We start from the raw sequence: 12,039 nt of genomic DNA, 5'->3' as shown, positions 1-12,039 counted from the left end.
GTCCTACCCAATTCATGTGCAAGTGTATTAAATCAATCAATAAAATACATCGTTAAAAATAAAAGCTTGAAAAGTAATTTTATATTCTATTGTATTGCAAGTTGTGGTCACGACTTTAAAGGGTTCTTTGCTTGTAAACTATATTAACAGCTTTTTTGAACGGAAACTGAATACAATATTGTTGGAAATTTTAAACACAATCTCTGGTAAAATCAGGCTAGCAAATATTAGGAAACTGAAGCTCTAGGCACAAAATCATTGATGTGAAAATGGTTAAAATCTGAATTTGTGAATCGATAAAAGTAGCTGTGCTGGCTCCTCGATGATGTTATCTGTTTCTGTGTGTGGGTGTGGAGTTCTGTTCTCTACTGTTAACATAGTGCTGCCCTCTGCTGGTGATACAATGGAAACCAGATTTGTTGGTTTTGGCATTTGCCTATGGTGTCGGACCTAATTGTGTATTATGAAAGTTTTGATCCCATATTCACACAACATATGCTTGACAAATGATATCAAAAACATTGATAGTTGTTTGAGTTATCCCTCTCTTAGATTCACAGCTCCATAATAAGCAATACAATCTTGATTCCCTCTCCTCTTTGTATCCATCATGTTATCCAGAACCAGCATTTAACATAGAAAAGTGAATAGCCAGTATTATATAGCCAGCTATATTTCATAGTAAATACTGAAATCAAACTAAAACAAGTGTAGGTGAATAATAAATACATTGAATTGTGCAATAATGGAAATTAGCACCAAATAAAAATTAATAAGCATAATATCATTATTATGGAAGACTTTCCGCAGTTCCTGGATCTGGAACAAGTTCAAGACAAAATTGCATTAGTCGCGATTGTAATGTGCTCATCAACCTATAGAATTCTAAAGTTGAATGAACCTTATTACACAGAATTTTATTCTGGATCATTTAAAAAATAGTAAATACACTGTATGACATAGGGTAGGCAGTTTGTTGGCTGTGTGGGTTACGTGCTGCAATAACATGCCTACAAATTCAAAACTCCTATAATTTTATTTAGACATCATTGTCAGACAGGTTTGAATTAAGAATTATTTGGTAAAATTACCAGTACAAAAACAGCTTATTCATTATTATGCTGATTGACAAGCAAGTTACACTGATTTGAGGTCACAAACCAATCAGCAGGTCATTATTTATAGGCCTATAGGCTATATTCTTTAAAGCTTTATGCAGTGCAGCTTTTTGTAAGAGCCTACATAGCCTACTGATCATGTCCAGGTGTATTGTACAGTTTATAGAGAAGGAAGTTGAGAAAATTCAGCATTCAAATTAATTGTCTCTCATTTTCAAATTTGTTCATTCTGCTGGTTTATATACCTCTGTGATTAAATTATTTAGTTCACACATGTTTCTGTAGGCTAATTTACAAATGTAGCCCTTGTCAAATATTATCTCTTTGCCACTCTACTACATAAACTCCAATTATACACTGCAATCTAGTTTCCATTAAGGTGATAACCCTGCTGAAAGTTCCATCAACCTAAGCTGGTCAAGCTGGTTTAAGATGTGTTTTTGACACTTCCATCTGTTTTCAGCTGGTTGACCAGCTTTGACCAGCCACAGATCAGCTTTGACCAGCAAGAAGTGTCAAAACACAACTTAATCCACCTTAGAATCCCAGCTTGTTTTAGCTGGATTTTTCAGCAGAGAACCCAAACCCACATTAGATGGTAGGCTACTTTGGAAATCCTTTTTAATACCATGCTGTACTCTAGAAAATTAAGGTACATTGCAATCAACCGTTGATGTGTAGTTTTTGCATGCAAGGTTTAAGTGTGCTCCGCCCTGCTTATCTGATGGACACAGCACCTGAAACTGGTAGAAATTCGATAGCCTAAGACCATTGATTCAGCCATAGGCTACACGAAAACACCTAGCGGGACACACCACCCAGCCATAAACCATGTATTCTAATGGTAAATTCTGAGGTGGTATCAGAATTTGGATGTTTGAATTAATCAAATTAATATTTATGGATAGGCAATAGCAAAATACAACATTTACAGGACGGCTCATCTTAGAATGACTCCACTGAACCTCAGGGAGAATACACGTTGCACTAATGTATTCTTTAAAATGTATATGTAAAAGCAAATACTTATGCTCTCAAGCATTAAAGACTCATTTTTTTCTTTTTTTAAATGTTTTTGCTTCTCTACGAGAGGAATAAGGATATTGACATTTTGGCTAACAGGCTTTTATATCAATAATTAATCCAGCATACTCTTTTTTACACTAAATTGGTTGCCTATAGTACCAGCATACACACAAGACACTGTTGAAAGACCAAGCTGTAAGGAAATGGTGGATGATACAGGATATAAACAAATTTAGGCTACTATTAAACATAATAGTTCCAGTTTTCAGAAGGGTAGATGTAATCCGTCAAATGGCAGAAATTGATTGATATATATATACAAAAGTACATTCAATACATTTGGGGTTGAGAAAAAAAGACGAACATGAGACAAGAGTTCAGAATTTCAGCTTTTATTTCCTGGTATTTATACCTAGATGTGTTAAAGTACTTAGAACATAGCACCTTTTGGTATCAGACCACCCAATTTTTAGGTGAGCGAAAGTATTGGAACAGAGAGTATTTAAGTAAATGAAAGTAAATAACACTTAATATTTGGTAGCATATCCCTTGCTTGCAATAACTGCATCAAGCCTGCTACCCATTGACATCAACAAACTGTTGCATTTTTCTTTTGTGATGCTTGTCCAGGCTTTTACTGCAGCCTCTTTCAGTTGATGTTTGTTTTGGGGGGTTCTTCCTTTCAATCTCCTCTTCAGGAGGTGAAATGCATGCTCAATTGGGTTAAGGTCTGGTGATTGACTTGGCCAGTCTAAAACCTTCCACTTTTTTCTCACTAATGAAGTCCTTTGTTGTGTTGGCAGTGTGTTTTGGGTCATTGTCTTGCTGCATGATGAAGTTCCTCCCAATTAGTTTGGACGCATTTCTCCGTAAGTTGGCAGACAGAATGTTTTTGTAGACTTCTGAATTCATCCTGCTGCTACCATCATGAGTTACATCATCAATAAAGATTAGTGAGCCCACTCCAGAAGCAGCCATGCAAGCCCAAGCCATGACACTTCCTCCACCGTGCTTCACAGATGAGCTTGTATGTTTTGGATCATGAGCAGATCCCTTCTTTCTCCACACTTTAACCTTTCCGTCACTTTGGTAGAGGTTAATCTTGGTCTCATCAGTCCATAAAACTTTGTTCCAGAACTTTTGTGGCTCATCTCTTTACTTCTTTGCAAATTGTAATCTAGCCTTCCAATTCTTACTACTGATGAGTGGTTTGCATCTTGTGGTATAGCCTCTATATTGCTGCTCTCTAAGTCTTCTTCGAACGGTTGATTGAGATACCTTCACCCTTGCCCTGTGGAGATTGTTTGTGATGTCACTGACTGATGTTTTGGGGTTTTTCTTCACAGCTCTCACAATGTTTCTGTCATCAACTGCTGTTGTTTTCCTTGGTCGACCTGTTCGATGTCTGTTGCTCAGTACGCCAGTGGTTTCTTTCTTTTTCAGGACATTCCAAGTTGTTGTACAAGCTATCCCCAATGCTTGTGCAATGGCTCTGATCAATTTCCCCTCTTTTCTAAGCTTCAAAATGGCTTGCTTTTCTCCCAAAGACAGTTCTCTGGTCTTCATGTTAGTTTATCTTTTATAACACAAATGCAGTCTTCAGAGGCAAAACCCAAGGCTAAAACCAAGAGTAGACATTCAGAACTATTTATTGTTTAACAAATCAATCTAACAGGACACATCTGGGCAACAAGAAACAGCTGTCAGTCAAATGTTCCAATAATTTTTCTCACCTAAAAATTGGGTTGTCTGATACAAAAGGTGATATGTTCTAAGTTGTTTAACAAATCTAGATAAAAATACCAGGAAATAAAAGCTGAAATTCGGATCTGTCATCTCATGTACATCTTTTGACCTCAAACTCAATTGTCTTCAGTGTATAGCAAAAACAAAGGAATTGGCCTTGCTGTTCCAATATTTTGGAGGGGACTGTATATATATATATATATATATATATATATATATATACACACACACACACATCTGGGTGACAAATTAAAGGAAAAGCCTGAATAAATGAGTGGAGAAACATAACGAATGCAGATGCTTCCATACATTGTATTGTATGATACAATTAAGCAATTAACATCCTATCATGCTCTGTGGCATGTATAAAAATGCTCAGCAGGCCCAGCTGATGATTTTGCATCAAGATGGCAACAGGAAAAATCTAAACTGACTTTGAAAGAGGGTCCATTATTGGGACATGGATGGCAGGAGCTTCAGTCAAAAAGACTGCTCAACTGGCTAGTGTTTCAGTAGAAGCAGTGACTTAATTGAAATCTGCATTTAGATCTATGAGAAAGACATCAGTAAATAGGGTCAGAAATTGTGGTTGAAAGCACACATTCGATGACAGTGGTGCTTGTGCATTAGTGCAATACATAAGAAAAAACACAAGAGCAACGCTTTCTCAGGTGACAGAGAATGTCAATGCAGGACAAGATCAGACTGTGTCAGAAAGAACAGTTCGTCAACAACAACATTAAGAGGGATATTATAGTAGGGTTGCAGTGCATAATCCCCTCATTACAAAGATGAATGCACATTTCAGAGTTCAGTGGTGCAAAAACAATAGGTACTGGTCTACAGAGATGCAGAAAAAAGTGATATGGTCAGATGAGTCATCCTTCACCATAGTCTCATCAAGTAGGTGAGTGCATATGTGGTGTACACCAAGAGAATAGTTATGGCAGCTCATGGTGGTTCAACACCTCACTAAGACACTATATGTTGGTTTTTCCTTTGTCACCCGTCTATATATTAGTCTGAAAATTTAAGACTGATTGATGGGATTACAACCTACTTTGTTTATTTTGGTTTGCCTGTGTTTTTGATTTGATTGGGGGTATTATCCTTTTTCTTTAACATTGCAATTATGTTATTCTTTTGTTTTCAAATGTACTTTATATGAACGTGGTATTTGTATCAAAACTACCAATTATATCAAAACCATTGTATAACAAATATAGTTAATTGTTATAACATGCTGTGTATAGGAGGATTACATACATTATGTTTATTCAATTCCGATTTGCCCCCTACGTTTCACGGTATCATAGGGGGCTTATTCTCATTTCCCATTTAAAACAACTTGTCGATTGCAATTGTGGTTTATCTACCAAAATAGAAAAAATGCACAGTATGCGTCGTGCAATATCTTATATTACCCCCAGATGGCATAATACAGCCAAAATAACATTCTATTCCAAATCGAACGTATTCAGTAGCATGTCTACCGCGCACGCAATCAATGGAAAGATTCAGTTATACCGTATATGTTTTCAGTAAAGTCTATTGTGGAATAGCTACAGCCTAAGACTGATGTAGAGGATTATATAGGCTATATATTGTTGTATAAATTGAATATAACGAATTAAAACGGGGTTTCCTCAGAGTATCAATTTAAGATTGAAAATGAACATTTTGTGCTATACATAGTGAAAGGTGATGATAACATATATGAGCCCGTGCAATACGACAAATTATCTCCAATTCATATCAAAAAATTGTATTTATTGTATATACTGTGTTTCTATGATGTTTTCATAATTTTACCCCTCGGTAATCGGATTTTTGCAAGTATGCTGGAGTGCGCTCGCTATGTCTCAACACTGGCACTGGGCCTGGGAAAACGTGCTGTCCCCGGTAGTTTCCTTGGGCTCTCATTTTATTGACCAAACACTCCGTAACTAATTTAATGTAACAATTTTGTCATAGACGTGTATGAAGCGTAACTGTGATTCATTCAGCAAAGTCTGCATCCATATAGCCGACTGTTTTGCGACACACAGGACCTATCTTCCTTCGGAACTCTTGTTCAAAACTCCTGCACCCCTTGCTGAGTTGGTTGCAATCATTGTTTCGCTTCAGCATTAACTACATTCCAGAGAGACGCAGCACACCATGTCTCCTTCCTCGCATTCCTTCCACAGAAAGGAGTCCCGAGTCGTGTATTGTACTACAAAAGCTCCAGGCCAAAGACGTGGCTTGCTGTAGAATCTGCACTACTCTCGTCGTCTATAAATATTTAATTTTCTGCGATTTAGAACATAATACAATAACTATCTAATAGAACGAATAGCATACAAGGGGAAATTCCTCCGCGCAGCGCGCCATTGACTGTAAAGACCTTTCAACTTATCAAAGACTGAAATTGACAAACGTCTTCTATGCCTGTGGGGAGAAATCTATCCATAACAATTTTTACATTCGAATGGGAAGGTCGTGCAGTATGCTAATATAATGTGAAAGGGCATATTTAAAGCTAAATAGCGGATATGTTTGGCTTAAGTCCGTTTTTTTGTTGCGATTTCCATGTGAAGTGAAATTGCTTCTCGCTGGCTAGTTCTCTTGGTAACTCTTGTTTCCCGGGAGCGAAAAACATGGATAAGTATGAGGAGGATGTGGGTATCCGGGCGAGTAAATTAATAGAGGATCTTTCGATGTATGAACCGTACAAAGATGGGATTTACAATGCAAGAAGAGACATGGTCATTAGCCCAGATTTGGATTTTTCGACTCAAATAATTCCAGAGCAAAAAGCAAAAAGAATGAATGGTAGTTCTGCGCCTCATCAACTGCCCCATACCTTTGAAAACTACGGGTCTGGGAGTAAAGTTTACAATGCGGCTCCTGTACGCCCTGTGAACGGAAATCGACAAATTCACGAAGATTTTTGTAACCCTCCTAGAGATTCTGTGTATTGTGAAGATGGCCATTGCACCAAATCCGAGATTGCCTTGCCGTGCTACAGCGGATCTTCTGAACGGCACAAGAGATACTCAATGGAGGTGCATGCGCATAGGTACAGCACCGGTAGCGCGTATGATGGAGTAGCGGTGAAACAAGGCGCCTTTCCTCCCTTCCCCGGCAACAGAAGCAACAGTGTCTGCATTACTACCAATCAAGACGGCAGGTACAATGCAACAAGCCCACGATCGAGTTTAGCGTCTTCCTTGTTCTCACAGGAGCAAAGCAAGCACCCAAGCCCACGATCTAGTATCAGCAGCCCGCGGACAAGTCTGGTGGTGCCCGGTCAAGAAAAATTTAACAGTCCCAGATCCAGTTTGGTGCAATACGACGGGAACAGCATACTTAGCCCGAGGTCCAGTTACGCAAGCACAGCCAGCGATACGAGTAAACATTCCAGTCCAAGGACCAGTTTGAATAGCTATGACTGCGGTAGCAAACCCAGCAGCAACCGGACCAGTGGCATCAGTATGGGCTATGACCAACGGCACATCAGTCCAAGGTCTAGTACGGCTAGCCAGTACTCTTGTACCACAAGTCCTCGATCTAGCTACTCAGATTCTCGGTACATGCCGAGTGGAAATCATGAGCTCGAGGGCGCAGTTGTACATGGCTTGCCGGCGAGCAATCCCCAGTCGGGCATGGGCAACCAGGACGGTAACGCTAGACCGGCTAATTGCGTGTTGAGTCCGCGCTCTAGTATTTCTAGCCACAGTTCCAGGAGTTCCCGCAGTTCACGGGGATCCATGAGTACATATCCGGAGCTGCAGTTACCATCACCTCGGTCGTCTATGTTGGGACCTGGTTTACAAGAAAGCACGGCAATTCAAGATTTTGGAGACACGAGCTGCATTCACAATACGATTGATCTCCAGTCATTTCCTGTGATGCAGGAGGCACAGCAACAGCAGGCAATACAATTTGGATTAAACCCAGAACCAACGCCGGGCCTACCAGCATCTTTTAATTATGGTAGCCCCACGAAAAGTTCGACCCCTGCACAGAAGTTTAAGTTGCCTTACCAGGTCACCCCATGCCGTGAAAGTGGCCCTAGCCAAGCCGAAAAACGGCTAGAGGCGCTCACCCTAGAGCTGGAGAAGGAACTAGAGATGCACATTAAAAAAGAATATTTTGGTAAGTGCAATCACTAAATATACGTTACATTCTAATGCTAACCAACCACAACCACTACCAGTACTACGGATACTGCATTCCGCAGTGTTCTTGGAGTTGCCAGAAAACTGAATTGTTTTATCCCCAATCGGGACACCGCTTTTGTACACATGAAAATATATAGATAATATGTAGAAATGGAAAATATGCCGTGGGAATTAAGAGCACAGCTGGCTAAATATAAAAGGCAGAAGCTGATCTAATCATAAACAGATGTCCATGTAAAAACTGCTGAGTGTGAAAATTAATGGGATTTTAAAATAGCATAAAAACTACACTTTGTATGTGGTGTAGACTGAAGTGGGGAGGCCCCTGGTGAGTTATTTCCGTCTTTTGCTTATGAGACTCAAGAGCACGATAAACTACTTCTTTGTGTAGTTTATTTTCAGTAATGTTCTCGTTTTTAAATGAACTTTATTGTAATATGTATTAATGGTTTATTGATGGCAGAGTGGCATTTTACATTTCTGAAATTTAGATGTTGATCTATGAAGAAGCTTACTATCCATATTAAACATACCCAGTGGGCAATTTAAAATTTGTAAATTATTTTTTGTATAAAATTATTATTTATACACATCTTCCCCCAACACTTTCCATGGTAATGAATGAAATATTTCCCATGAACTAAAACAGGGTCTTATAGTAGGGTCTCACTTGTCACTGTAAATTATGTTTTTTCAGGAATGGCTTTGGCCTTTTTCTCCCATCTCAGACCCCCACCCCCAGAGTTTTTAACGTGAACCATTGGTTACCTCGACAACTGACTTCCCAGCCTCCCACGCCATTCTCATTCAAACCATGTACATTACATTGCATTTAGGCATTTATCAGGTACTTTTATCCATCTTAGCCATACATACTTTTTTTTTAATTTATAGATTTAATCCATATTTAAAGGCATTTATTTTCTGAAGTAGCTTGCATAAAAATGAATCAAATTTGCAACTTCTGAGTTACAAACCCTTGTCTATAATATATTACACTGTGTCCCCATTTATTTTAATTTGATATGGATGGAAGCAACTGCTTTTTCCCTGTGTTACTTAGTTGCAGACCTGCTACATTTAAGTACAAAATGACATATCATCTGTTCATTCAATTGGTATGGTAAAATTCAGGCATTTTTAAAAGGATGGGTTTATTAAAGGTCATTCTTTCATGATGAAACGGCTTATTGAAAATCTCTTTTTTTCAAAATTACGCAAACCTTTCTCAAGCTCAATGGCTGTACTTATTGTATTCGGCCTTGTTATTACCAGTTTTTATCAGAACTTACTTACAAGCCATTGTAGCATAATTGATTTGCAAAAGGTGAGTCATGCAGAAAAAGGATGATTTTGTTTGGCGAAATTGGTCAAACTCAAGGGGAGGGAACCCTGAACAGTTGAGCTTGAGATCTCTGTTCACTAGACAGAAAACATTTGTTCATTAAAATATTGGAGGGTCTGAAATTCAAAGCTTGCATCCACTCCTAGCTGTTTTTTTTACTACCCATGTTGTAACAATTAGTCTTGTAGCTTGATATCCATTCGATGAACTTGCAGGCAGCGTAGGCACCGAGGATTATTATGCAGGGATTACTAGGAAGTCATCTGGCGGTCTTGTTTTATGTTTTTTATCTGGCGGGCTGGGGACGTAAACTTTCTGAACTTTCTCTAAGAGGTTCCACAGCAGGGTACCCCAGAGGTATTTCACCCATTACTGTTAGTTTTTATTTGTCTTTCATGCTTTGGCCTGCAACTCTTTCACCTGTGTGCTAGTGAAGCTACAGCAGGATACAGAGATCTCTGGTGAAAGGCAAATTCTTGCTATCATTTGGTACGTAATCTTTGTATCCTGCTCCATCCATATTGAGGAAAAACAGAGAAGTTTGTTACACCTAGCGCCGCTAGTTGCAGCTTTCAAAAAAATATACTGTGGAAGGAAACCCACCCTAGTGGCTAAAACCTTTACATCCAAGCCAGCTGAAAAGAGGACATCTTCAAAGGACTTCCCTGACTGTAACATGCACTTGTCACCATACTCTTTCTATTGCTAAGTCATTTGCATGGGGGCGATCTTCTAATCGTTTTGATGAGTCAGTAGGAAAGTATTTGGTTTGTTGGATGTTCAGCGACACAATACCAATTCCCTGGCTGTGAGCCTCAGCTAACTGGAGCATTAACTCGGTCCTCTCGACGGCTTTGTTCACAGCACAGCCGATCACTGATTGGGAGCACCGGGCCACACCGATCCGGCGTCTTCCCTTTGCAAACAAAATGTTTAGGAAGGGTGGGGAGGGGGACAGAGCGAAGGCTCACGACAAATAATCTCGTCAGACTGATTATACGGCTCATGCTGGTGGATTCAGCTTTTTACAGTACTACAATAATATTGAATGAGCCTGCTTATGCAAACTAGGCTGGTGTAAAAGAGGATTACAAAAGGTTTAAGCGGCATAAACTAAAGACGGGCACTAAAATAAATGCGTTCTGGAGGGCGTTACATCGTAACTGTACATCTCGTTTGTTTCACTGTGGACTGTTGGCCAAACCCCCATACGGCTTTGAAAGGAAAGGCTGTCTTTTTTATTGCCTTTATTTGAATGGGTTTCAATTTGTTTCAGATGAAACATTTGTATCAGCTGTGTTAAAGGAGGTGATGAGATCATGGTTGCTTCACTCATTCATAAAAAACCAGAGCAGGATTGCCTGCAAAGGAGTTATAGAGGTTGGGAGTTGTAGTTTGGGGCATCTCCCACCAGTCAGCTATGCAGTCTGTGTAGAAGTGAACAAACCGAACACTGTGATGTTAGGAGATGCTGAGGCTAATTTATGAGTGTGCGCTGTGTCACTGCCTTTTTCAACCGCATTGTACGGAAACTTACTGCTATACCCCAAGCCTTTATTTTTGCCTCCAGAACTGCCTGCCAAGTAGGCTTTTAATGGGGGGTTAACGGCCACACTGGGCCAGTTTCGATTTTTGATGTTTGCTCAATACTGTTGTTTCGGGATGTTTCTTTTCCCATAGAAGAACACTGAGAGTGATGACAAATAACAAAACCTATCCATGGATGATATTTTGTAGGGAACTAATGAACAAGTATGCACGTCCTGTCTTTTGGAAGCTTTTGGCTGTCTTATTAGTCTCCTTTCATAGCAGGGTCATTAAAGAGGATCCACTCCCCTATTCAAGCAAGCAGGTTTCAAACATTACATTTGCGTCGTGCAAACAACTTAAAATGGCAGCACTGCACTGGGAGCAACCTGAACACCAGCTCGGTATTTATGCAGTAGCGTTGAGTCCAATACAGATTTCCTTATGGGGGCAATAAAATAAATCTTGAATTTTGAATCCGGAACTCGCATTGAATTTTGCACCGTATTGCAAAATGTTGCCTAATTATTAGGAACAGAAAAAAACTGTTTCTTTACCAGTAAATGTTGCCTTCTAAATTGTTTTATTTCAAGTATATAAATATCTGTTATCTGGAATTCATTTCCCTTTAGGGATGGACATCAGTCATTACATTACAGTCATGTAGTAGGCTGGCTACTAGCTGTTAGTACAAGCCATGTGTGTAAACATGTCTTTGATCAAGCCTTGTTGTCCTATTTCGATCTAGCTGCTTTGTGATGTCAACAGCAACATTTCTGTATATGATAAATAAGTGCTCTTGGGGGAATCTAAGTGTAGACTGTTAAAGTTGTGCTAATGTATCACTAAGCAAACAATGGAGCCAAACTGGGCCTCTGGTTGTGTGGAAGCCTATCAATGATTCAGTGGTTTCTTTGTTTGTTTTAAATGGCTGCTGGAGGCAACTTCTGTGTGCTTTTTTCCATACTAATTACACTTAAATGTATAACTGAAACAGACAGACCTTTCAGACTTGAAAACGCGCCTATTGTTTTACTCTTAACAAAAGGCACCAAAAAGTGTTTATTTTTGAGCGGTCAGAAATTTCTGTTATCTTCTATAGTATCGTAGA

At 39.3% G+C, this 12,039-nt stretch overlaps 1 protein-coding gene across 1 annotated transcript in view; it reads left to right on the top strand.

Annotated features, from left to right (window-relative positions):
* Nucleotides 1-6,109: 6,109 nt before the first annotated feature.
* LOC118228392 (Wilms tumor protein 1-interacting protein homolog) overlaps nt 6,110-12,039 on the top strand; it is a 29,396-nt gene continuing 23,466 nt past the window's right edge. Inside the window, exon 1 of the mRNA XM_035419878.1 lies at nt 6,110-8,030. Coding sequence (XP_035275769.1) covers nt 6,530-8,030 — 1,501 coding nt within the window. The 5' untranslated portion in view covers nt 6,110-6,529. The remainder of the gene's footprint in view (nt 8,031-12,039) is intronic.

This window comes from Anguilla anguilla, chromosome 5 (assembly GCF_013347855.1).
Source record: "Anguilla anguilla isolate fAngAng1 chromosome 5, fAngAng1.pri, whole genome shotgun sequence".
Classification (NCBI taxonomy): domain Eukaryota; kingdom Metazoa; phylum Chordata; class Actinopteri; order Anguilliformes; family Anguillidae; genus Anguilla; species Anguilla anguilla.
Note: the sequence above shows the minus strand (reverse complement) of the source record. Positions and strands in the feature narration are given on the sequence as shown.